Below are 27,554 nucleotides of genomic sequence, written 5' to 3'. Positions count from 1 at the left end.
TGTGCATTTTAAGCCCACGCGGCACAATAACCCTGGACGGGGAGCTGTTACTAAGGGGGATGGCGTGACTGCACAGACCACGGCACTGCGAACTGGGTCATGGAGTTCACTGGTGGCTGTGGCTCTCTCACCTGGCAGCATACAGAAGCTTACTGGCTGCCCTTTGGTGCTCTGTCCATCCTGTGAGGATGGCTGTCACCAAACACACCATGATCAATGGAGTCACTGATCAAAGCTGAGAAGGTGCACAGATATTTGGAAAAGGTTAAGTGTTGCTTTTTGGTTGTTTCTCTGGCTGCCTAATGCAAGCAACTTGGCTTCTACTTCTTTAGAAGCAATCTGAGAACTTGTATAGCCTTTAGGCATTATCATAAAGAGATTTTAAATGCAACGCCAAAGCCTGTGTGTGAGCATACCAAATGGCTGGACATCCAGGAAACCAAATCAGATTACACCGAACATCACTAGAGGCTCCGTGAGGATTCTTCTCCCTGCTTCCAGGACTCCGCGTGGCCCACCCCTGGATGAGGCTGGGGAGCTGGAAACCCACACTGCCGAAGGCTCCAATTCTGGCTTTTACAGCTTGTAAGAAAGCACAGAATCTCTCCAGAGATGTCTACAGGCAGTTAGACCTGAGGGCAGTATCGCTACAGCTGTTCAGTCTGGTGGACCCTTAAGAAATGGTCTCTTACTCGTTCGCCTTATGTGGTATGTGGAACAGTCCAAGGGGTAAAACTGAAACAAGGGGAAAGGTTCTGCTGTGTTAGACCAGGAAAAGTGCTTCCAGTGGGAAGGCCCAGATCTGGGCTGACAGAACTGACCAAAGGCTGGCCAGCGGCAGGTGCTCTGCAACCGCTCGGCTCCTTGTTCTCGCCCTTCCACGGAGTGGGGGACCTCTGCCCTGTACAGTGGCGGGGATGTGTGTGTGTGAGGCACTGCAGTGTGGGCACTTGCAGAGCCCAGGGCAGCCCTGGATAAATGGAACCCAGCAGAAGGCTCTGTAGAGGCTACACGAAGGGATGTTGCCTCAAGGCTATGCGGAGCCGCCCCACTGGCTTGTTTCTTAGTCAACCAGAGGGTTCCCTTCAACAGGCAGGCTTATTAGCTCACCTTCATGTGAGCTGTTGGTTCCCTGACACCCTGGCTCGTGGCTCACCGTGGGCTGGTTTGACATCCTCTCAGCAGTCTGTCTTGGGGGCCAGGAGGATAAGAAGTAGTGCAAATAGCAGCAGGACCTTTGTAAGGCTTGGTGAACCATCTGGAGAGCCTGAAGGTGTCCTGGTAAGCATGACACCAGGTGGGGCAGGAGGGAGTGTGGGGATGAGGGACGTGATTGTGGCCTCCAGCAGGGGACGCCCACCGACGGCCCTCAAGTTCTCTGCCTGCTTTCACGTCGACAAAGGTCTTTCAGTCCTTACAGAATTCCGGTGAGACAAAACGAGGGGACTCATAAGGAGGCACCTAGAGATGGTAAAGATCATACTCCAAGGTAGACCCTTCTTTGCTCCCAGGTCCAGGGGGTACACGCTGAAAGCCTGATGAGGTATGACACCTGACCCATGAAAGCCATCTCTCGTCCAGCTACACAGAGGGCACAACTGAACCAGCGGTTCCAATTGTAAGTCTCTTCTCATGCCCAGGGGCCAGCCCGCCTGGGTGTTCACAGGGGGCTAGAGGCCTTCCGTTTCTCCCACCTCACAACAGCCGAGTATGGCAAGGCCCACCCACCTCGTCTCCTCCTCCTCTCACCCATCCACTGATTCATCATTCAACTGAACACTTGCTGAGAAGCAGAAAAGCCTAAGGGTTCCGAACTGCCCCCCACCTTGAAGCCTTTACAGCTTTGCCTTCTACAGTTTCAGCTCCCTGGGTCAACAGTCATCTCAAAGTACGTGATCCTCCTCCTGATAAACTGTCAGACGGTCAGCGGTGGCTACATCACAGCGCCTGCGTCACAGTGCCTGCGTCATTCCCCGACGTCGTCTCCTCACACAGGCAGTTCGTCACCTCACAGCATCACAAGACCAGTGAGCGCAGCACAGCGAGATACCAGGATGGAGACCACAGTCTCATAACCTGGGTTACAGTATATTGTTGTAATTGTTCTACTTCTACGTTCTTATTGTACCTAATTTATAAATTAAACTTTATCATAGGTGTTGGTAAGTGTTCCAAAAACTACCTGAGAGGGATGCCTGGGTGGCTCAGTTGGTTAAGCAGATGCCTTCAGCTCAGGTCATGATCCCAGCGTCCTGGGATCGAGTCCAGAGTCGGGCTCCTTGCTCAGCGGGGAGCCTGCCTCTCCCTCTGCCTCTGCCTGCTATTCTGTCTGCCTATGCTCGCTCTCTCCCCCCACCACTCTCTCTGATAAATGAATAAAATCTTTAAAAAACAAAAAACAAAAAACTACCTGAGATAAACAACGCCATCTACAGGTTGGCTCTTACTATTACTACGTGCAAGAGACTTTTGTAGTTTTCTAGGCCCTTGGGTACTGATGAAAAAAAGGAGCCACCAAACTCCTGCCTTCATAGACCTTATATTCAATGAGAAAGACATAAAAAATATATATAATATGTTCAAAGGTAGTAAGCATTCTAGAAGAGAAAGAGGTGAGGTAAAAGGATTGAGACTGCTGAGGGAGAGGGTGTCCAGATAGAGCACCACTGAGAAGGGGTATTTGAGAAAAGACCCAGATATTTGCTAGGATCTGGGAAGCACATTCCAGGCACAGGCAAACCAGGATCAGAGGCTGTGACAAGGGAGTGTCTCACAGGCTTCTGGAGGAGCAGGGAGTTGCATGCGGTAGGAGCTGAGAGTGTGCATGGTGGGGGCCAGAAATAGCGACAGTGGGGTCCCGGAGGTCCCATGGAGTCACTGCACACATCTTTGGCTCTTAAATGTTGAGGCCAACATTTAAAAAATTACAGAACAGCAGAAAACAGATGTCCAAATAGGATGTAAAGGCCACTCAGAGTAGGTAAATGATTAACTTCGTGGGGATGGGAAGTGTGGTGGAAGCAGTCAGAGAAGGCTTCCAGGTAGTAGGGACTTCTGGGCTGGGTTTTGTAGGCTGCATAGGAGCTACTGGCTTCCCACAAACACCGTGCTTTGCGGATAGCTGGTGCACAATATAGAGCGGCTGAACAGGGGATTTAACAGTAAAAGTAGAAAGGAACAATATTCTACTTCAGAGAGACTTTCTAGAGCCAGGATGATACTTAATAGTTTTCCAACCTGGTTAACAAGCCCACTTAGAACACAGAACATCTGCATTCCTTTCTAAAATAATTTCAATAGGTCACCGAATTCCCCTAAATTTGACTCTTCTGAAATTATCCAGAAGTGACTCATAAGAAAGGTTTACTATCAGGAACTTTATGAGAATAGGCAACATTTGCCCAAGCAAAGACAACTTACTGTGGAACAGAAGTAAGGGCGCTGCCTTTGTCGCAAAGGTCAAGTCACAGTGTGGAGAAAATGTGATTCCCAGAAACAGCCAAAGAGCAGAGAAGATGACAGGGTGCTGCCCCCCGCCCCTCCCCATAAGGCGCTGGCTTGCCCTCTCTCCTGGCTGTTTGTGAAGGGATCTCCTCCAGCCCCACTCCGGGTTCTCGGCAAACCATATAGAGTTACTATGTCCCCGACACAGCAAGGGCAAGTGGATTTCTGCAGAAACTGTGCAGTCAAGGAGACAGGGGTAGATACAGGTCTGGGGGTGGGATCTACAGGAAGTAAGGCCAGGAATTTGGGAGGCAAAAAAGACAAAAGAAAAAAAAGGGACAGGTTGTAGGCCTTGAAATTGGGGTTTGAGCCAAATTCCATCACCTATTTGAGAGGTAAGGGACATATTTGTTCTTTCTGTTACAGCTGAGAGAGCCCAGGACCTGGCACAAAACAGGTGTTCCATAAATAATGACTGACCGGATTAAAGACATTTCAGTTGCCCAATGATATCTCCCATTCCCAGCCTGTGCTGTCCTTAAAGGAGTGAACATTGTCCCCAGGTGGCTGCCGGGCTCACGGCCAGCAGTGGGTATGGATTTGTGTCTCCACAGGTACAACTCAGGAGGTGGCTGTGATGCTGAGCTGTCTCCATCCATCTCCACGGCTGGTCTCTACATGTGCAAATCAAAGAGCCAACAAGCTCACTTCTCTAGGAGTTAGCCACAGACCTCCCACATCCTCTAGTGCACATCCACAGGCGTGGGAATGTTCACACACTCTTCACACCCGCCCAAAGGTGGGAGTGGCACACACGTCGGTCAGGTGTGAATGCAGGAATAAACAGTGGCAGAGCCACACAGTAGCACACTCATAATCAATAATAATAATAATAATAATAATAACCATAAAGAACGAAGTACTGATACGTGAATGTGCATGGACCTCATGAACATCACAGAGTCCAAGAAGCCAGTTATCTCCAGGGAAGGCAAATCTCCAGGAACAGAACACAGAACCTGGGATGCCTAGGGGCTGGGGCCAAGACTGCAAAAGAGGTATCAAGTGAGATTTCTGGGGGGATGGGAATGCTATAAAACTAGACCCTGGCAGTAACCACACACCTTTATCAATGTGATTAAAAAATTGTTAAATTGTATCCTTACACGGAGTGAATTTTGGTTTGTAACTTATGTCTCAATGAGGCTCCCTAAAAAGCACACCTTGGTTGGGGGCTGGGTTCCAGCAGCAGCAAGCAGCTGAGGCTTCCCGAGGCCCTACTCAGTGTCAGGCATTGCTCTCGGCCCTATACCTGCATTAGTCTATTGATTCCTCCATCAACCTTTTGGGGTAGGTATCTGCACTGCACAGAAGAAGCAAGAGGATGGGGAGGTTAGGAACATGTGCATGATCATGGAGAGTGGGGCCTCCAGCCCTTAAGCACTCTTCAGTCAGTATCTGCGATCAGGAATGGCTAGGTCAACAGCAGCTGTTCACTTCCCCAAAGAGCAAACGTTCCCAATCTAGGGCCAACCCTGTTCCCTTTTCAGTTCCAGTTCCTCCTCCTCTTCCCCCGCAACCTGTCTGCTCCACCACCACTGCTTGCTACCCTGGACTATCTGGATTCACTACCAGGCTTGTCCTTGCATCTAGAACACTCGCTGGGGAGTTCGAGATGGGCTCAGAGAAACCAGATTTCCCAGGAGCTGAAGCTGATTCCACAGTGGCTCTTGAGGTTAACTCATTTTCCTTCCATATCGCTGGAACGTTTTTCACATGAATTACACAGCTCTTTGCAAAATAATACAAGCATAATCATCTTGCACATTTACAGGATCTTTACGGGAAATAAAGAAAATAGGAATGAGGAACATAGGCATGGTTTGCAGAAAGCAACCTGAACATAGCCGTTCCTTCAAAAGAACCTGTTCTATCCCCTCTGGCCTGAGGCAAATACCTAAATCTTTCCCAAGAAATGCATCACGAGAACCTTAACAGGCCTGGACACTCAGGTTAGGGAAGAATGCTGCTCTTGATCTGAGGTTACAAGGGATTTTTGCCTTGGTACCATCCCGCAGTTCCTCCCCCACTGCTGGAGAGAGCCCTTCGAACAGAGTGCTGATTTGGAAGAACATGCAACCCAAATCAACACTTCCAGTACAGCCAAGCAGTGGTGGTGTGTGCAGGACCGGGGCATGAAGGGAAAAAAGCAAGTGGTTTCCCTCAAGTCACGACTCTTTCCCACTGGGTGAGTGAGCCCGGGGTTGGCTGGGTATGAGGTAGATTTCCAGCTATCAGCCACTCAACAACCACTGAAGCCTGGGGCTTTCTCAATTGCTGTCAATTGGCTTCCCCTGGCTCCCGTTGCCGTGGGTGAGTGTGATGGACAACCTTGAAAAGGTTCTGAGATAAAAGCTTCCTTGTTCCCCTTGCAGATCACACGGAAGACTCTGAAGGCAGAGATCAGCCTAATTAGGGCTGTAGCACTCCTACAGTTCAAGGGATGGGAAGCTTGAGCTGCCACCAGTCTTCAGAGCTCGAGGCTTTCCGTTCACACCAGAAACACCCCTCGTTCCAGTCTCCCTGCTCTTTGATGAAATTCTAGCTGAAAAAAATAACGAACACCCTGAGCTCTAAAATACTGAGGCCTGGAGAGAACTGTTAGAGGCTGAAGACTGAAACTGAATCAATGGGGTCTTGACCTCCCGTACCCCTCTAAAGTTGGGGGAACATTATGGCCTCAACAAAACCCTCCACGGAGGTCTGGATTAACTCAAAATTGGCCTCATTCTGGCTTGTGTAGCAGCACCGAGAAAATGTTTAACAGGAAATGCCCCCCATGCAAGATTTCTAGAAGGAATTTTCCTAAAATACCAATCTGAGTCTCACTGCCCTCATCCTGCATTAAACCCTTTCTTGAGCTTCCTGCTATCCCAGGATCAAATCTGCATTCTTGGCGGAGCCTGAGGATCTACTCACGAATTATTTCCTCCTCCAGCCCTGTCTCTCACATCACCTCCCTTCGGTCACAACTCAGCTTCCGATAACTCAACATGCTTTCTTTTTTTCCCCCAGACCTTTTTGTCTTGACCTGTACAGTCCTTCTCATAACCGCTCTGTCTGCTGTCAAGGACTCATCTCGCACAAAATGCTGCTGGACACACTCTCCCCATCTCTCCCCGCCTTCCCTGCTCTGCAGGCTGAGTGGTGTGATCCCTAAGCATCCGGTTACATCACTGTTACAGAGTCCAACCCTATGGCGGTGGCATGGCCTGTGGTCCTGAATGGCTTCTTTGGGGGGGCCTGAAGCTACCTGAGGATGGGGACTCGTTCCCTCCCATCTTGCTGAGGCCCCGGCCCAGTCCACAGTGCACTACGGCTGACATTGCCCCGGTGGATGTGAGAATCAACCATAGCAGACAAAACAGAAAGCTCTGGATATCTGAACAGTGGGCTCTGCAGGAGTCTGTGCTGGGGAGCGGTGTGCAAAGGCAGTTTAATTAGCGTGTATTCCAAATCATAAAGTCCAAGATGAGCTTTCTGGCACCTGGGACACGTGAATGAAAAGCACAAGCACGTGCACACACGCTCATTCATTTTTGTTAATGCCTTCAGATGGGAGTTACTGTGCACCTACTGTGTGCCGGGCAGGCCGCGTGGGGTATGGAGGTGAATGGACCAGACATGCTCCTGCATTATGGGGCACGGTGCCCAGTCACTCTAGGGAATGCGACCTTCCTGTTGGAAAGGAAAGCTGGTAATAGAGTTACAGATAACAGGCCACAGGAGAACTTTTAAGGACTGGCTGTGATTCAAGAGTCTTCAAATAAACCTGATGAAGAGTCTCTCTCTACGTGGCAGCGTGTCAGCGAGGAACCATCTTCCCCAAGAGGAAGTGGAGACAGGAGGGGAGGAATCGGGTTTCAGAAGCAGCTGCGGGGATCCTGCTACAATCTCAGATCGGTTCCGTGACAAGAGCTGTGACAGCTTAAAACTCCCTGCCAGCGGAGAATCCGCAGGTCCTCTCGGCACCTGCAGGAAGGGGAATGAAGATGCCAAGCCCAGCGCCGGGACACCAGCCCCCGCCCGCAGCCCTGGCCATGCTGCGAGGACACGCCTGCACTCAGACCAAACCAGCATCGAACCTGGAGTCCATGACACGTTAGCCCGAGACTGTGAATCTTGGTCCCGCCACCCAGAGAGGCGGGCTATTCCTGCCGCCTCCTGGGATACGGGGAGGACCGAATGAGACATCGCGCGGGGACGTGTTCCATACGCACTCCTGTGAAGTCTACACGTGAAGGGCTGCTCGAGTTAGGATGCTGATGAGGTCGTGGCCAATCAAGGCACTACACGAAGACTGAATGAGACGGTGATTCAGATGCTTAGTCATATTATACCCCATTCTATGATATCGCAATATAGTAATACACAGTGATAGGATACACAATACCATCTATTAAGTGATCAACAGTACTCGTTTGCATTTATGGAACACTACGGACCAGCCCTGTACTAAGCACTTCCTGCCCCATGATGTCTATTATTATCCTTACTCTACAAGAGAGGAAACTAAGGCCCAGAGAGGCGGAGTAAGGCACCCAAATCATAAAACCAAAAACTTGTGAACCCAGATCTGGCCTCGAACAGACACCCGGAATACCAGATACGCCTCCCTTAAGCCTCGGCCCACCGCTCTCCCTCTCCAACAGCAGCGTCCAGGACTGCCCCGGGGCTCTTCAGCCTGTTGCCTCAAACCTTCCCTTCGAAACCTACCTGGGACCTCCTGTCTACACTACTTAACATTTACAACACACTATTTCTATTTTAGCCTGCACGGTCCTCATCCCCTATTGTGTAAAGGTCTCTTGATCGTCCCAAGACACTTTGCTTTGCCTTTTAAGAGGAGACCCCCATTCCTGAAATGTGGTCAAGGAGTTCATAGTGCTTTGCCCACAGGGGTTCTGCATCTGTCTATTTGTAGCTCTGAGCTGCTTTTGAAGACTAAGGAATTAAAATGTTACAGAAGGATGCCAGTGGTGCTCTTGGCCTTTACTGTCACAGGCACAAGCCAGAGTTTGCAAGCTCTGTTGGGGGTGGTGGACTCTTGGGCCCCCCTCCCCCACTTTAGCACTGAAGCCCTCCTTTTATCTGTTTTATTCTTAGGCTTCATGTAATGTTTCATTTGAAAAGGGGTCGTGTTTGAAAAGATATTTGAAAACCACTAAGACGTCCTAATATATTTGGAATTATTGAACATATATTAAAGGAAGGCTTAGAAACCCCTGGTTTCAGCCCCTGCCTTTCTTAGGGTGAGAAACAAAGATCAGGCAGGATCAGTGAACTGTCTCTCTGTTCCCCTCCCCACCTAAGTCCTCGTGATTTCCCTCCGAACCAATTCAGGGCACAGGTCTGATGGTTCAGGAGGGCTTCGTCTTGACTATCCGGTCTCTCCCATTTTAAGTTTCCAGTTTGACCTTCCACAATCACAAAGAATATTCTTTATTTTTAAGAATGTATTTATTTTTAAGAATGTATTTATTTATCTGACAGAGAGAGACAGCACAAACAGGGGGATCTGCAGAGGGAGAGGGAGAAGCAGGCTCCCCACTGAGCAAGGAGCCTGACGTGGGGCTTGATCCCAGGACCCTGAGATCATGACCTCAGCTGAAGGCAGACACTTGATCGACTGAGCTATGCAGACGCCCCCATAAGGAACATTCTTAACTAGGACAAAGTCTCTTGGATGACCACGACAATGCATGCTTCAAAATTCCATCAAGCCATTACCCAGCTTCTAGAGTCTTGCAAAGTAGGAAAATAACCCCAGAAATACGGTAGCTCTTAGATGTTCATAAGAGCCCCCGGTGGTAATGGGATAAAAGGATTTCTGAAGAGCCTTACCTGCTTTTCAATGAAAGCGTTGATTCTCTGTAGCATTCCCTCACATGTGAATTCATATGGCATGTATGGTTCAATCTGTAGAATCAGAACACGGTATCATGAAAGGAGACAGAGAACCAAGGACACTTACCCAGTCCTCCCCTGACTCACACACACTCACATGCCTCAAGAGGGGATAGGACTATGAACTCGGATGGTAACCAACCTGGGTTTACAACCTCACCCTGCTCCTGGTTAGCTGTGGGACCCTGAGCAAAGTGCCTACCACCTCTGAGCCTCACGTTCTTCATGTGCAAAATGGTGAGAAGAAAAATCTACCTCTTTTAAGCTGTGGTGACGGTCATGTGAAAAAAAAAAAAAAAGTAAAGGGCGGGGCGCCTGGGTGGCTCAGTGGGTTAAGCCGCTGCCTTCGGCTCAGGTCATGATCCCAGCGTCCTGGGATCAAGTCCTGCATCGGGTTCCTTGCTCAGCGGGGAGCCTGCCTCTCTCTCCGCCTCTGCCTGCCTCTCTGCCTGCTTGTGTGCTTTCTCTCTCTCTCTTTCTGACAAATAAATAAGTAAAATCTTAAAAAAAAAAAAAAAGTAAAGTGCTTAGTTTGGTGTCTGGAACACAGTAGGCATTCTACAAAAGGTTGGGAGTATCATCAGTTAGAGATTAAGCTCCAGAGGGCAGGTGTTCCACGGTTGTTGGGTTGTGTGGCTCACGGAGGAAGGCAGCAAACACCTGCTGAATGGATGTATGCTCAATGCTAGGAGAAGGGCACATGATGAGTAGGGAAGGGCCCAGGATGGTGAGGAAAGCACTGGTCGGCACTCGAAGGTGAGGTCAGCACATAGCTAAAGAATGTGTGGGGCAGGAACAGAGTCATAAAGTGCCACAAAGAGTTCAGCCAAGGGGCCCGGAGGCTAGAAGGTCAAAGCAGACTTCTGCTCATGCTGGGCTTTTAAAGCCAGCTAGGATTCTGGCAAGCCCAGATGTGGAAGCCATTCTGGCTAGTGTGAGCGGCAGGAGGTTAGACATGCAAGAACAGCAGGTGGGTAGAGCGTGGGGTGGCAAAGCCTGGGGAGACAAGGCTGGGAAGAGGTTCACTGGATTTCCACAGAAGGATTTCTATACTAAAGAGCCCAAGCTTTATCAGAAGGCAGGAGGAAATTCCAGAAGGTGCTCCTCTGGGGTCAGGGAGGCAATGTGATCATGATTTGGACACCTGGGGATGGGGAAGACTTGAGGGTTTTTGTCTCTGCTGCACAGTGTGTGTGCCCACAGTATAAGGCTTGTGTTTGGGGGGCATCCAGCAAGCATTACCAATCTGAAATGGAAATTTCACTTTACGTTTGGGACAAATTCACTAGCAATCCAGTCTGGGACAGCTTCGGAGAGCCCAAGGGCACCTGCCAACAATAGGACAGAGGGCCACCACTTAGTCCTACACTTGCCAATCTCAAATGTACAGGGTGGAGAGCTGGGCAGAATGCCTGTGCGTTGAGGCCTGTGGAAAATGGGACAGTTGACAGAGAAGACATCCTCCCGTGGTCACAGGGGACCTGCTCCCCTCTTTTTCTGTGTCGATTCACACATTACACATGAACCCTTCTTTAACCATGACTATTAATTTCATAATATATCTTCAAACCCACGATCATATAATGCATCACGCAGTTTTTATCTCCGGCATCCCTGCCTACATCTGCGCAGAGAGAAGTGAAAGAGGCTGAGCCGTAAGTATTATACTATCAGGGCAGGACTCTTGAAAGAACACAGGCCATCTTGTTCCTCAATAGAGCACCTCAGAAGAGCTCAAAATACTCAGAAAACTGACTTCAGTGTTGCAAACCTGCTCCTTCTCACCTCAAGCTTTTGCATGAGCTGTGCCCTTTCCAACCCAGACATAACCCTTCACACCAAAGGCAAAATTTTCTTTCCTTTCAGAGGATATTTGTTTACTCATCCTCTGCGGGTGATTCTAGAGGCTTACTATGACTGGCCTGCAGATAGGTCTCTTCTCAAAAGTCCACAGAAGGAACAGAAAGAAACCATGACAGACAACTTGGCATATTAGGATCATTTATGTGGTGACAAGTAGAATTTCTGGAGTGAAATAACGTATAGGTGGCCATTGTCACGACATCAACAGATCCAATTATGTGGTGGGAAGGAGATCATTCCTACAACTTATTCTAAAGGGCAGCCTTTAGACATGGAAATGAATTAATTCAAAGGGCTCAGTGTATAAACACAGAAAAATGACTCTTTCTGTGTCCTCCTACCAACCAAACCCAATTTAACCAAAGGGATGCTGACTCATTAATTGCTTGATGGCCCATTCACTGTTTTAAATAATATGAAGCCAAATGATTTTCCTATAAAGGAAACGCAAACCAAAAAAAGGTAATTGTATTCTTAAACCACCCCTGCCAGCGGGTTCCACTAGCCATCCTGCTGCGGAGAGGAATGGGGTCCCTGTGTGGGAAAGTTCTCCAGACTCCTGGCTTTGGCTATAACAGAAGCCGGGCAAGCCTCTGAGGTAGGAACTATTGTGGAGATTGGAGCAGGGGCCTGGGGTAATTTTCTGCATGATAATCCTCCAGGAAGGAGTCAAGGCCTCCTTGGGGAAGGGAAAGAAAGGGAATGCTGACAGCACATTCAGTGACAGAGCAACCTAAGCAGGGCCAGTTGTGGAGTAACGGGGAAATATTCTTGGCCATCTTGGTCTGTGGGAAAGGACCACTGCTCACATGGCCACAGGAGGGAAGCCTGCAGGCTACACTGTGTAGTTCCTGTTGGCTGTGGAAAGCTTCCTTTATTTTCCCACCTCTTCTTTCCCATTCTTTTTACTTCCCTTCTTGTGAGATGTCCTGTCTCTTCTAGCACCCACTGACTGCTCTAAGTCCAAGTACAATTCCTACAGGGAATAGCTCTCAGAAATCAGCTGAGCTTGGACAGTGGTGGCTTGGCATCGCTCAATGAGAGATGATCTTGGAAGGTACCAGAAGACCAGGAATTCAGTCCTGACTGTCTCCTCTATCTACTAACCATAGGATTTTAAGTCAGACACATTCTGCAATTTCTCCTGATTTAAAATGTAAACTAGGTCATGCCATTCCCCTGGTCAAAACTTTCCATCATACTTAAAATAAAATCCAGAATTCTTAGCATGACCTGTTTTTTTTTTTTTTTTTAAGATTTTATTTATTTATTTGATAGATAGATCACGAGTAGGCAGAGAGGCAGGCAGAGACAGAGGAGGAAGCAGGCTCCCTGCTGAACAGAGAGCCCGATGTGGGACTCGATCCCAGGGCCATGATGGGATCATGACCTGAGCCAAAGGCAGAGGTTTTAACCCACTGAGCCACTCAGGCGCCCAGCATGACCTGTTTTAAAGACCCTACACATTCTGCCTTCAAGGGCCCTTTTTTATGGTCTCCATTATTTCTGATGAGAAGTTGGTGGTCTTTCATACTGTTATCCCCTTAAATGTAATGGATCTTTCTCTGGCTGCTTTCAAGATTTTTGCCCCTAATTTTTTGTTATCAGCACTTTGGCAATGATGTGTACTTGTTTTTCTTCATATTTATCCTGCTTGGAGTTCAGTGAGCTTCCAGGATCTGCAAGTTGATGTCAGTCATTCATTTCAGAAAATTCTTAGTCATTATCTTTTTAAATATGTCTTCTGGCTATACTCTCTTCCTTCTGATAGTCCAATTATACATAAATTGGGCAGTTGATATTGTCTCATAGGTCTCCTATGTTTTTTCTTAATTTCATTCATTTTTCTCTTTTTGTTTCAATCTGGAAAATTCCTCTAGTCTATTGATATTGAAAAGTTCACTGATATTATCCTCTGCTATGTACACTCTGTTGATAAAGCCACTGAAAGAGCTTTTCATTTCCAGTATCAGTTCTAGTATTTTGGCTTTGAGAAAAGTTTCTAGCTTTCTGTTGAAATTCCCCATCTGTTCATATATACTGTCTATCTTTTTCACCAAAACTTTCAATATATTTATCTTAGCATCTTGAAGTTGCTTTCTAGTAAGTTCCAACATCTGGGCTATCTCTAGGTCTGGTTTTAATGACTGTTTCCTCTCTTAATGACGGGTCATGTTACCTTGCTTTTTGTGTGTCACATAATTTAAAATCTTGTGAGTAAATATGAGAAAGACTGGCATTCAATTTCTGACCCATTCCTAAGAAGCATAATCTTAATGATAAAGTTTTTGTATTAAGCAATTAATTACTTCAGTTTTCATTCCCACTTTTATCTTTCCCTTTACTTCTTTCCTTTTCTAAATTTTGTATTATCTTAACATGTCAGTCAAAAAGACCTGGGCTTTAATCCAGTTTTTACTATTTATTAGCTATGTGATCGTGGGTAAATTACTTAATTTCTTTAAACCTCAATCTTTTCATCTATAGAAGAATCGTGTGAAACAATGCTCATAAAGATGAAATGAGATAAGGCTCATAAAGATAGATAGTGATTGTAGATGTGTAGAAAGAGGTTCTCTGGACGTAAAAGCTACTATTATTAATTACTTTTTTTCTCACATGGTCTTGAATAATTTTGGGACTAAGGTGGAAAAAGGTTGATCTGAGTTTTAAAATGTAGAGCACTAGAGTTTCCACAGAGTGAATAGAGTCAATTTCATGTAGCCATGAGCAAAGACAACCCACTGTCTCACTCTGTGCTTCTGGATCAAGCATTCCCATTAGATTTTTGTTTGACAAAAGGGACCTATCACCTAAAAAGTTTTGTACTCCATGATCCAAGATTTTCTGCTTCAATGTTACCTTTTAAATCACTCCTTTTCCAGGGATATGTGCACTTAGCCAAGTGATGTGGGTTGAATTTATGTTGCTCCAAAAGCAAATGTGCAAGTCCAAATTTCTAGTAGCTGTAAATGTGACCTTATTTAGAAATAGGGTCTTTGCAGATGTAATCAAGTTAAGATGAGGTCCTACTGAATTAGACTGATGTCCTTCCAAGAATGGAACAGAGAGACAGACAGACACACACAGATTAAAGTGCTGCAGCTGCAAGTAGTCAAGCAAAGCCTGTGGCCTCCAGAAGACAGAAGAGGCAAGGAAGAATCCCCCACTCCAGGCTTCGGAGGGAGCATGGTTCTGCTGCCATCTTAATTTTGGACTTCTAGTCCTGAAACTGTGAGAGAATAAATTTCCGTTGTTAAAACTAGCAAGTTTGTGGTTCTTTGTTATGGTAGTCCTGAGAAACTAATACCCTAAGGGAGTCAGGGACTCAAGAAAGAAAGACAGAACCATCAGCCTCCCCAGGAATGACTCTCCAGTGGCGAAGCTCTCAATGTGTGGCAGATAGTGAGGCAAGCCGGTAGGGTCACATTCCATTCAGCCTCTTCCCCTTTACTCACACTGTGCCTTGAACCCAGGTCCTTCTGGGTCCACTTTTCAGTTCAGCTTTGCAAATTCCTACTTGTCTTAAAAGACTTAATCTAGTGCTGCATTTTCCAGAAAGCTTCCCCCGATATCCACTTCTCCATGTTTTGCCTGTCGCTGGCACTGAACACATTTGGCAAATACCTATTCCTTTCTTTCTCCATTCATTGGGTAGATCACTATGCTGGGTACAGAGGAGAGCAGCGAGACAGACCTATTTCCATCCCTCATGTTGCTGACAGTCTAGTTAATTCCAGACTGTTGATAACAAAAATAAGAATACTGTATGTGTAAAACTAATAGTGACTTAATAATACCAACTAAACACTCACTATGCAGTAGATGCTACACTTACAGGCTTTATATTCATGACCTCATTGAATACTTACAAACACCTATTCAGTAGGTAACAGTACTTAAAGAGATGAAGAAACTAAGACTCAGAGGTTACGTAACTGCCCGAGGAGACACTGCTAGTAGGTGACAGGGTTGGAACCCCAGCCCCAAGCTAATTCCAGGCTGTCTTCCTTACAACCACGCCCCTACTGCTTCCCCTAAATAACTGTTAGAGAGTATAGTGTAGTAGGGGGAGTATACAGAGCAGTTCCACCAATGTGGAAGGCAGTCCAGGGGGTTGGGAGAGGTTAACTTGGCCCATCCGCACTGGACGGTAAGCCTTCCTATAGGCAGGAAGCCAGCCTCGACTATGTTTATGGGAGTGAGTGCCCCCTAAAGTGGCTCAGACGGTCTCTGCCTACAGTAGGCACTTAATACATGCCTACTAAATGGATCAGGAGAATCTGGAGATGTCAGTTACTTATACAAAATTCTATTTAGGTGTTTAGGTTTTTAAAAAAAGTCAAATAAATAAATGCTATATAAAAACATTTCCCAGTATTTCCTTAATACCTCCTATCATTCTTACTTTTGGCAGGGGAGCAGATCTGTGTATCCTGGTCTCTGTGAGAGTGAGACAAGCATAATTCAAAGTCCTACTATTGCATCTGGGATCCAGCAGTCATGCCAAAAGCTTCCGGAGAATCCACACACACAGGGGCATCAGCTCTGTTCCCACCTGCCAGCGCACCCATGAACCCTCCATGGGCCAAATCCTACACCGTGGCTCTTCTAATCCCAGAGTCAAGCTGACATGGAATTGTTCTAGTTACTCAACAAGAGGGCCTGTGAGGCTTTCCAAACATTTCAGGTCACAGCACAGATGGGGAAAAATGGAATAAAAAACACAACCTTCTGACTTAAAATTGCTTTCACGGCAGCCTCCACTTCCTCCTGATTGCTGAGGTCAACCGTCCAAACGTGGGGCCGGCCGATGAACACTTCAGCATAAGGATGTTGCGACGTCAGCTGGAAGAGAGAGACAAAGCACCTCAGTCTCACAAATACGTTTTTTTTTAAAGCCTTCTGTGCTAGATGAAGCGTTATGCTTTTTATGGCATTGTACTTGCGTAGCTAACAAGACATTTTTGTCCTTCCTTGATGATCAAAACCTCCTGAGAACCCATAAGTAGAGAACAATAAAAGAGTGATAACTCCGCATCTTGAATCCCACTTGGAAAAGTCAAAACCAGGCGCCATGGTGGCTGTTACCCCCAATAGGTGGCTTCAACCCCCAACGCTGCACCAAGATACAATGGAATGTTCAACTCTTGGTCACATCCCAGTCCTGAAAATCACCTCAGTCAAACTGGTATCTGTTACAAGACACGATCAGGACCCACAGGGAATGAGAAAATTACAATAAAGCCAAAAGCTTTAAAGTCATAGGAGGATGAGTAATGACACATACAAAATGTAAAGAAAGAGAAATAAGGCTACCAGAAAAACCGAGAATTTTGGAATGGTTTCAGGACAAATCATTAGCATCACATTGGAGCCTTAATACTGATAAAGACAATTTGGATTCAGCAAAGCTCTAAAATCGGAGCTTTTATTTTAAGAACAAAGGGTCCAAAGCAACCCAGGATGAAAGCTGGCAATTCTCTGCTCCTGAAGGGTCCTTTCTCTGACGGCTAAATTTACCACCCAAACTGGCTCCCACCTTTATGCCTGTATCCTTTCGGGGCGTAATGGGAAGGGAGCTTTCTGGACATTCATGAGAGCATATTCAGTTCTCACAAAGACTGGGGGTGCTGCCTGGAGCTGTGAACCTGTGGCTGAGGACCGGGGGTCGTAGACCCCTCACGAGGCAGGCTGTCCACTCCCTAATTAGCTTCCACCTGCCCCGCTGAGCTTCCATGTGGGGTCACAGAATCCAACTCTTTGGCCTAGTTTTAATATACATTGAATTTCCCAGGAACCTAACTTCCATGTAAATCAAGGGATGTTCCTACTCTGTTTTCTTTGGAACTTCACCCATAAGCTGTTACCACTTTGGAGAAATCAGGGCGACCATGTCACTGTCACTCAGATGAGGTGAGTCTCCATTATGACATGCCCAAATCAGTCTGTATTTGTAGTGCTCACATTAATGGGAACTGCATATTTGTGTGTCCGTCTATATTGTATAGGCAGTTTTTAACCAACCTCTCTTTTATGATATCACTTTTAAGCAACCATAAGCCCTTACCATATAAGGGCCAACCATGTTCAGTTGAATGTTTTATTCTTCTTAAGTACAATGTCTTACTCATTGTAAGGAGGCAGGAGATACCTTTGCTACTATAGTTCTTGGGTATGGGTATTATTTCTTGACTATATTTATACTGAAATATGTATTTCCTTATTGCAAATTATTTTGAATCATTCTTTCTTGAAATTTCATATGTAGGCAGGGTATGTTATTGATGAGTTTTATTTCAGGACAGAAAAGTAGATCTTACAACATATTAGTGGGAGAAACAGGTGTTGGGTCTAGTAGGGCTGAGGCTATTGCTTTAGAGGCAAAGCTGGTTCTCTTTTTCTTCAGACTCCAGTATACACAGGGGATGGGGTGATTTCACTGGCCTCTCTCCATCTCACTCCTAGCCACCATTCTTCATATCCTACCTCACCAATGTGCATGCACTACTTACTGCATGCACTACTTACGGCAGGAAACCCAGACTTCACGTTACTGGGCCTCAGCTCCCAGCTGTCATTGGCACCTTCTTGTGGAAATCATGAGTCTCTCTCTCTCTTTCTCTCTTTTAAAGGGTTATTTGAGAGTGAGAGAAGGAAAGGGGGCGGTGGGAGGGGCAGAGGGAGAGAGAGACTCTCCAACAGACTCTCTGTTGAGTGCGGAGCCTGATGCAGGGCTCCATCTCAAGACCCTGAGATCATGACCTGAGCAGAAATCAAGAGTCAGATGCTGACTGAACCACTGCAAATCACGATTCTGAGGAGAAATATCTTTGCTCCTGACCCCTCTGCCAGAATCATGCCCCTTGCTGGCCCATTCAGTTCCCCATTCTTCAGATACATACCCCCTCCTTCCGCTCCGCCGTGTGGTCAGTGATTAGAACCTACAGAGTGACCGCAGAAGCTGCATGGAGCTGGGGAAGCGTCCGTGTCTTTTTCTCCCAGTACACATCTTAGATTCAACACGCATCAGTGGGGCCTCTGGCTGGCCCAGGCACTGAGCTGATCACCTGCATGTGCATTATTTATCCCTTTTCCTATGCATCTGTGAGGATTTTGAGATTTATATGGATTTACAATTCCACAAGACCACACAGCCAGGAAAGAGCAGACAGAGCAAATTCAAATCGAGATCCTTCAACAACGCATTAGCTTTTGATGGAAAGGAAAGTGACAATTTTACAGCACCAACTGGGTTCTTGAGACAAAGGCGAAAAGAAGCCTGGAGTAAACTCTATAGTCTTTTAACTATGCTCCTAAAACTTGCCAAACTAAAAAAAAAAAAATCCCAGGATTGAATTTATGCCTGCAGTAGAGCTTTTCTGAAGACGAGTAAAATGTCACACTGTTTTCACTTGGTGGCCTGGAGAACAAACTGATTAAATCTTCCAAGGGAATCAGGGTAAACTGAAGTTACCATCAGTGTCACTATGTAGCCACTTACATATAGGCAGTCTCTCTCCCCTCCCCTTTACCAGGTCCCTGCTTATGTGCAAGGTTGCTCTAAGCACTTGGAAAATACAGAACGCTGAGCCATTATCGTTTTATTCATTTACATTTACTGAGGGTTACTTAATTTTAATGAGCAAGGCATTTTGTAATTCATTATTTCCCCTCTGAATGTTATGCTCCTCCCTGTTAATTTATTGAGAACCGTCTGATCTGAGCTCCTTCCCCATATATCAATCAGTAAATTTACTGGAGTATAGTTTGTAAAAGTAATGAAAATCTTATTAAATAGGAGACATTACTTCAGAGTGGCTATTAAATTTCTAAAGAGAACATGAGTTCTCCTTATGGAAAAAAGCCCTGAAGCCAGAGAATTTCTAATGATTTACAAAATGCCCAAATAATGATTAAGAACCTACTAATGTGTTTCCCAACATAAAGATAAAAATACAATTTATATCACATTGAAAGTATAACCTGAACTGACCACATTACTTAAGGCATATGGAACTTTTCCCCTAGAGTATACACCATGGTTTTTAAAAATTGGTCCAATGGAAAAGACAGAAATAAAATTAAACTGTCCTGTAGAAATTTGGACTTCTTTTCTCTTCAAGACAAAGAAGGGACATACCTGCAATTTATACAGATTGATTCATATGGATCAATTGTTGTTTAACTGGAAAAACTAGCAAGGGCCCAACAAAATAGCTTTGTAATTATGTCCACTTGGGTTAAAATTTTTCCATTTGCAGAAAAAAAAAGAGAATAATTGATTTCTAGGGATTTTTGACCCTTGGGCTTCTACATGACTATTGATAGCCCTCTTCCACTGAAAACCGGTTTTGGTTCGGGGGATTTTGTGGCCTTTGTGGGCTGAAAGAGCCAAGTGGGTGGCCCACCTGGCCTTGAGGTCAAGTTCACTCTGTGATGTTGCTGGCTCCCAGCCTGCTCTGTCTCCCGCAGAGGAGATGGCCATCAGATGGCACCAGCCCTCCTGCATAAGGCAAAGTGACCTTCTGGGGATTTCCCTCCAACTCATCAACATTCATAACTTTTAAGCTTGAAACCCCCCTCTCCTCCTTCTCTTTTCTACTACAGCTCTGCCAATATCCCCTTTTCGGTTAACCCAGCACATTCTCTATTTGGCACAACTCCAAGTTGACATTTTCTCCTCGATTAACTTAGTTATTTCTTTCCATATCAAAATCTGAGCTCCTGGAAAACAGGAAATGTGTCTTGATAAGTTTCCCCAATGCAGCCATTAGTACCAGGGACCCCATGGAGACACAATGCATATCTGTCAACTGACCTTCAGCATCCTGGTCCCCTGTGGGAGCCCAGGACTGATGAGTCATCTGTGCAAGGTCACTTGCAGAGCAAATACTGAGAGGATCCCACAGGGCCAGTCTAACTAGAGTCCCAGCTGAGCACTGGTGGAATCATCTGAAGGAATGGGAGGCACCAAGCACCTGGGGGGCAGCTCTAATGCCTCGTCTCTTCTCATGCCATGAAGAATGAAAATATCCACCACTTCAATGAGAAGAACATTACTAAGTGATGACAATGGACAGGAAATGATGAACATTCTTTCCTCAGTAACTTCACACTAGGTGCTCTGATCTTAGTGACATCACAACATTCACTAGGAAATAGATCGTGTATGAGCGTCCTAATTTTTTTTTTTTTCAGGAAAAAATAGTCCATTGAAACAAAGTGACATCAGATTCTTTAGAATGACTAATAACAAAAAGGTGCCAGCAGCCAATGTAGTCTAAGATACTTCTGACTGATCATTTCCAAAAGGCTTATAGAAATAGCAGTAAAAAGAGATGGGGTTCTTAGCTCTTCACATATTCAAAAAAAATCACCATGAGGGGAAAAAGAAAACCACCATTAGAACCACCATCTGCTGTAGGCAAGATCCACTGACACATGGTAAAAATAAATGAGCAAAAGTTTGAAGAGAACCAGGATATTTGCATAGTTTCGAAATATTTTTTCCCCCAATATGGAGAAAGTTAGTAACTTTCTAGTGAAGAAACCCAGCAGACACAACTTGAACCAAGTGATCAAAGTGAACATCCTTAAGTAATTAGACATACTGATATCATGCCCCCACCCCCTGATATGACACACTGAGAAGGCCACACCACTTCTGTGACATTCTCGCTAAAAATGTATCATCACACAATAACCAATACACAACATCCATCAAATTCAAAGTGGGCAAGGGCATACAGAAAGGCCAACTGGTACTCTTTCAAAGTGTCGTGGTCATGAAACACAGTGAAGGACCAAAGAATTGTCACAGATTAAGGAGAGAGGGCAGGTAAATGCACTGTGGGGTCCTGGACTGGATCTAAGAACTGCAAAAGGATATTAGTGGAAAAAATGACGAAGTCCAATTAGACTCTGTAGTTTAGGCAATGTTGTGATATCAGGGCTCACTTCTTTGATACGAGTTTTGATAACTGTACTGTAGTTACGTAATGTGTTACCATCAGAGGAAGCTGGTTGAAAGAATTACACCTAACCTCTGTATTATTTTTGCAACTCTTCCCTAAGACTATAACTATTTCAAAATGCATAAAAAGTAAATTCCAACAACTCCACTTGAACATATTATTCCCCAAAGAATGAAGAGCGAGAACCCAATAGATACTTGTACATGAATTCACAACAGAGAAAAAGTGGACACAACCCAAGTGTTTGCAGATGAATGGATACATAGAATGTGGTGTATTTATACAATGGAATATCATCCAGGCCTCGAACAAGGGATGAGATTCTGACACACGCTACGAACTTTGACAACATCATGCTAAGTGCAACAAGCCAGTCACGAAAGAACAAATACTGTGTGATTTCACAGAAAATTTAAGTTGAGAGGGAAAACAGATGAGAGGTTACCAGGGAGGGGAGAATGAGGAGTTGGCATTTAATGAACACAGTTTCTGTTTTGAATGATGACTAAATTCTGGAGATGGGTGGTGGTTATGGTTGTACAGGACTGGGAATATACTTAATCCCAGCGAACCATACACTTAAAATGGTTAAAATATTAAGTTTTAAATTATGTATATTTAATCACAATAGAAGTATAAAAAAAAGAAAATTACAAGTAGTTATCACAATGTGAGCAGTAAAGCTTCAGGGACTTCTTACACCTAACTTAAAAAGCAGGGGTGGTTTACTGACCCAATTTTCTACCCTGAACTCTAACCTAAAAGTCTCAAAGAAGTCAGGACGGCAGACCAGAGATTTCTAAACTGAGATGTTCTCACCGCTGGAGAGCATCTCTTCAGATCATTCCAAAAAATAAGCTCTTTGGTGCCAGGCTGAACCCTTCTGCTCTGTGCCCTGGAGCCTCCCCCAGCACCTGGCACACAGGTGTGCATTAAGTACTGCTGAGGAATGACTTCCCCAAAAGGAACGACTTCCCAAAGGGAAGAATTCAAGTGTATTATATTAGCAGAAGGAAAAGCAAGCATGTGGGTAAACACACACACAGTTACCCCTTCTCAGAGGTTGTGTGGCCCATAGATTGTTCTTTTGAGGATTATCTATTGGATCTCAATCTCTCCCTCCACTTCCTTTGGCCCTTTTGCCAGAGGCAGGGAGAATCAGAAAAAATAACTCTCAAAATAATCAGCTCCATGCATGGGCAAGATCTCTGATTGATCAGTGAAGAATGATCAAGGAAAATGCATTTCATGCTCTTTTTGGGGTGACGGGGTGTTCAGGAGAATCGACCCAGAAAGGTTTAAAAGGAGAATTGAAAACTGTCCGCTTTAATCACGGCGCTGCTATACTGAAGCTACATCATGGGTGCTGACGTGTGTCGTCCCCCAGGGGAAGGCCCTGGATGACAGGGGCACTGCCAGGATGCCAGCTCCGACAGGCTTCTTCTTGGGGAGCAGCCCACAGAGCCACGGAACTGAGAAGAAGATCGATCTCTGGGTTTCTTGCACGCACCTGCTTCTGACTAGATACAGAAACACCAGCGTGATCGCCCACATGCTCTAAATGACTTGTTGATTGCCCCGAATCGAATCCAACTGCCTTCAGTGGTGATTCATCACCCGCTGTGGATTTTTTAAGAGGATCTCTGAAAGCAATTCAAATAAGGCTTCTGCCAACAGTTCGAGTGATGGCAGGATTACTTCTCAGGATGGTGCCCACTGATGGTGGCCAAAAACACCAGGCATGGGACTTCAGTTGCCCATCAGATGTCTTGTCTCTCAAGGTCGACAGCGAAGGACCCCATGGCACACACTCTATTCCCCACAGCCCACCGTGGAAAACATGTTCTTCAAAAATGCCTGTTAGCCAGTGGATTGCCTTATTCCATAAACTCTCGACATTCAAAAAGTCAGAGCTCAGCCACTGAGATGGTTGGAGAGGTCTGTGTGAATTAGGAGAGAGCTGAGGCAGAGTGAAAAGATGCAGTTTGTAGAGGGCAAACAGAAGTAGAGGCAAGTCTTGGCTGTGCCATCACCTAGTTAGGTGAGTTAGGAGATGGCATCGGCCATTCCTCCCTGAGCTCCTGCCCACCCCCATTCCTTCCACCCAGCTACGTTAAATGATGTTGATGATACCTACTGTCCAAGACTATGAGGTTCGAATGGGCTCGCACCATTCAGTAAGTAGCTAGTATTTGTACTGTTGAAAGTAGAAGGGGTTTTTATAGATGCTTACCTCTCTGAGAGTCGGCTTGCCAATGAAAAAGTCTGTGTTCTTGCTGCTTTTGGGTGGGCTGAACTTGGGATTCAGAAAAGCACATCCATTTGCAATGGCCTCCAGGGGAGCGGGGCCCTCGTAAGGGAACCCGAGTCCAACGAACAGCTAGAAGACAGAAAAGCACACCATATATAAACACGTCAATCAGGACTGGTGTCCTTGGCTCACAGGGGGCTATTCTGTGCTTCACTCCCATGTCAAAGCCTCAGAGCCTCTGGAAGGTTCCCAGACTCTGGGGGGGGGGGGGGTGAAGAGGAGGCACCTCACATTAGGAACTGAGAAACAGGACCAGGGACCTTTATGGGCTCATGAAGCTGCTCAGATCATTATGTTCTCCTCCTCTGGGGGAAAAAAAAAAAGTAAAGAAATAAGAGTGGGAGGATGGCGGGGGAGGTGGGCAGTTGAGGGGGTAAGAAGGCGGGGGTATTAAAAGGATAAAAAACAACAACAAAAACCAAGACCCAACAATAATCTTTCTGTAACTCACCAGGAGACATGACTGGAAAAACACTTGCTTAACTAAACAGAAGGTTTCTTCATTGAACCAAAGGAACAACAAGCCCTTTCAGGGATGCTGGGGGTTGGGGGGGGTGCAGAACAGAAAGGTCACTTGGCGGTTTGATTACAGTTCAAATGAAGCGGCTTTAAAATGATGGTAGGTCAGTAAACACAGGTTTTCATAATGGGGTTTTCACTGGGGAAACCAACAACTTTGTTTTTATCTCCCCCCTCAGTGGAGGGGAGAGGGTACTGAGTGGCTTCCCTCCTCAGCAAGCACACCACGCGCGCTCCCCACGGCAGACAATAGATGGCAGCAAAAACACACTCTCCAAGTCCTCGTGCAGGCCCAAAGAGCTCCCAACCCCTGGGACAAAGGGGCCTTGCTGCAGCTCACTGGCAATGATTCCTGGGTCCGAAACTGAAACAGCATCTCAGGGAAATGCCTCAGTGCAGCTCCTCCCCTTGGGACCTTTCACAGTGCTGGAGGGCTGGAAGCTCTCAATGGCGGGATCCAAGTCTGGGCTTGGGGAGGTGTGAGCTCTCCCTATCGCACTGAGGAGCCAAGGCTGAGATCACTCAGCGAAGGCACATCTATCACGAAGGATAATGGGGCCCCACGGCACCTTTGCCTTCTGCCATCACGCTGAGGAACACCCAAGCAGCCAGGCCCCAGAGTGAAGGCTATTGGTGAACTGGATACACGACAGGCCTGGGCCCTCTCCCTATCGACTACATCTTTGCAGCTGCCTAAATGGAACAGTTACTTAGAATGGTTCCACGTGGAGAGACCTGAGTCCCAGTTGCTAGGTTCCCTGGGCACCATGGAGAATGCAGGAAGTTTGGGCTGGGCACTCAGTTTCGGGACTGAACACTGAGCATGGCCCAAGCTGGACATATTGTAGCTCCCACAGGGATTTTTCTGGGATAAGAAACCAAAATCCCTGGTTTTCTGGTTAGACTCCCTGTCCTATGACTGTATATTCTTTTGCACAAAACAGCACACTTAACCTTTGTTTTGGAGGAATAACCTTTCATTTCCTGTAAACTTTGAGATGACCAAATATACTGCCAGCCTCCCACTGCCAGCTGGGGGCACACTGTCCCTCAGGCAGAACCACTAGAGAGGTGGGTGAGGAATACCACAGTGGCAGGAGCTTGGGAGATGGAAAATACAAGGGCCATTTCTACAACCATTTGGAGGTCCTGTTTCTGGATCTTACTGTTATTATTTAAAAGTTTTATTTAGCTTTGCGCAGTGGCAGTATCGTAGCCAATGAGGTTTATCCGAGGCGCAATTATTGCTAATTAAAAGTTTTATTTACTTATTTATTTGAGAGAGAGATGGGGGAGAAGGGGGGGAAGAGAGAGAATGCATAGGAGGAGTGCGGGGGGTGGGGGGAGAGAATTTCAAACAGACTTCCCACCTGGGGCTCAATCCCAGGACCCTGATCTCATGACCTGAGAGGAAATCAAGAGTTGGACTCTTAACTAAAGGAGCCACGCCGGTGCCCCTGGGTCTTATTCTTCTCAAGGAGCTGAAAGGAGTGAGATTATCAGAGAGAATGTAAGTATATAGGGTGTGGCCCCAGCATGCAGCTCAGGGGTGGGGGTGGGGGAGGATGCCTGACAGCCCCAGAGGAAATGGAAGGCAAGAGTGGGAAGAACTTGTGCCAACACAACACAGCTTTATTAAATATGAAGAATCCAGTGTTGCTATCCTTCAGGCTTTTGAGCTCTGTGATCTGCCCTCCCTCTCAGATTTTGGGGAGGATATGCAGGCTCTCCAGGGGAAAGATGACCTCTCTCAGGTTGCAGGAGAGCACAGGGCTTCCAGATCCTTTTGACTCTGAGAAGAAAGGTGCCAGAAGATGCAGATGGGGGGCTCTGTGGGTTTCACCAGAGACCTGGAGCCCACAATGTGTCCTGACCTCTGAAAATCAGGGCCTGCCATCAAGTGCTGATACCTTCATCAACCTTAAATTGCCAAGAACTTTGGAGGAAATGCAGAATGCACAATGATTATCTATTTAAATAGAAAATACTGGAAAAAATTTAATTAGCTCCTTCAGACCAACCAATCTGAACCCATTAATTAAAAGGATTTGAGGCTGTTGCTTAATGGACTTGAATGTGACCTAGGTTTAATTATATCTGAATAACAATTTGCACTATCTCAGCTGCCCCGCTGGCATTGAAACATCTCAGTACCCAGAAAACAAACATTTTGGGCTAACTCTCCAAAGCCTCACAATCAGAGGATGAAGCTAAAGCAAATACCATACAATTTCTTGGCAATGGGTTTCCTTGTCAAGCTAATGAGGATTGCAGGAAATGCACAACTCAGAAACACCAAAATAACGGTTCTTTGTCACTTCTGTCAATAAGCAATTTTTTCTTCCTTCCTGTGTACTCATTACCTGTGACATTATAATGGAGCAGACATATTAAGGTCAAATAGCACACTTGAGGTTTGAATCACAAAAAGGGCAGGCAGAGAGAGCGCCTCACCAGCAAAGAGGAGCCTGTCAACTGCTGAGTGCCATGGTCTTGGCATACACTGGTGCATTAACCACACTAAATTGCCTCCCCTCCTAGACCCCAGCTCGTCCTCAGCACGGGGGCATCACAAGAATGCATTCAAGCAGAGGCTTCACTTTTTAAGAGGAAACTGGGCCCATTTTATTTATACCTCATCTGGCCTTCAGAAGCCCCGAATAGAATGAGGATATTCCAGATGATGTAACATTGTCATGAATGCAATTCCTCCCCATCAGTAAGCTTTCTAAACCCAGGATTACATGTCATACAATTAAATGTCTGAACTAATATGAAGCAAGAGAAAACAGATGAAGCACCACAGATTTTATTCATGGCACAGGATTGGGACGTTCCTGTATGTCCACCAACAGTTCAGTAAAACCACTTGGAGTCTTACCCTGTGTGAAAGGGAAAAACAGAACTGTTCTAAACACCTAACTGGAGCAGGTAACAAGGAATCCTTTCAACATGGATAAAAGTGGTTCTTAGGAAGACACCACATGAATCTGGCCAGTTTCCAGTCACTCTTGATGGGGAATGTCAAGACGATCCAAAATAAAAGACACACACTCGACATAAGCTTTTCTGACTAGCGTGAACTGGCTAAAATTGGTGGAGTGGCTCAGGAGGGAGTTTGAGCAATGAATCAATCTTAGCTTATCCAATAAATTGAATACTGGTATCAAGTGATCAGGGCAATGTGGTAACTGACAGCACAGGGTCTAAACTCAGGCTGACCAAAGTTCAAATCCGGACGGCCTCACTTCCTAGTTCTAGAACTGTGGGCAACTCTTAGCCGAGGTCCATTCATAATGTATTCTCCCCAGCTATGGGACCTTAGTCAAGGTAACACAAGCTCTCTAAACTGTCTTGTCACTTGTAAAATGGTGTTTTATTTCATGGGGCTGCTATGAGGATTAAATGAGATATTTCATGGAAACGATGCATTCTAAGGTTTGGCACTGAAGTAAATGTTCACTGAGCAAGAG

The 27,554-nt window shown here is 46.0% G+C and overlaps 1 protein-coding gene and 1 pseudogene across 4 annotated transcripts in view; one reads left to right on the top strand and one right to left on the bottom strand.

Annotated features, from left to right (window-relative positions):
• MGAT5 (alpha-1,6-mannosylglycoprotein 6-beta-N-acetylglucosaminyltransferase) overlaps positions 1-27,554 on the bottom strand; it is a 345,401-nt gene that overhangs the window by 14,183 nt on the left and 303,664 nt on the right. For all 4 annotated transcript variants that reach the window (XM_059166698.1, XM_059166699.1, XM_059166700.1 and 1 more), the window contains 3 exons: positions 23,485-23,631; positions 16,006-16,122; positions 9,349-9,423 (listed from right to left, as the gene is read on the bottom strand). In XM_059166698.1, coding sequence (XP_059022681.1) covers positions 9,349-9,423; positions 16,006-16,122; positions 23,485-23,631 — 339 coding nt within the window. The remainder of the gene's footprint in view (positions 1-9,348; positions 9,424-16,005; positions 16,123-23,484; positions 23,632-27,554) is intronic.
• Positions 25,272-25,354, top strand: LOC131828273 (U4 spliceosomal RNA; annotated as a pseudogene).

Source organism: Mustela lutreola, chromosome 3 (genome assembly GCF_030435805.1).
Source record: "Mustela lutreola isolate mMusLut2 chromosome 3, mMusLut2.pri, whole genome shotgun sequence".
In the NCBI taxonomy this organism is placed as follows: domain Eukaryota; kingdom Metazoa; phylum Chordata; class Mammalia; order Carnivora; family Mustelidae; genus Mustela; species Mustela lutreola.
This window is presented reverse-complemented; position numbering and strand designations above follow the sequence as displayed.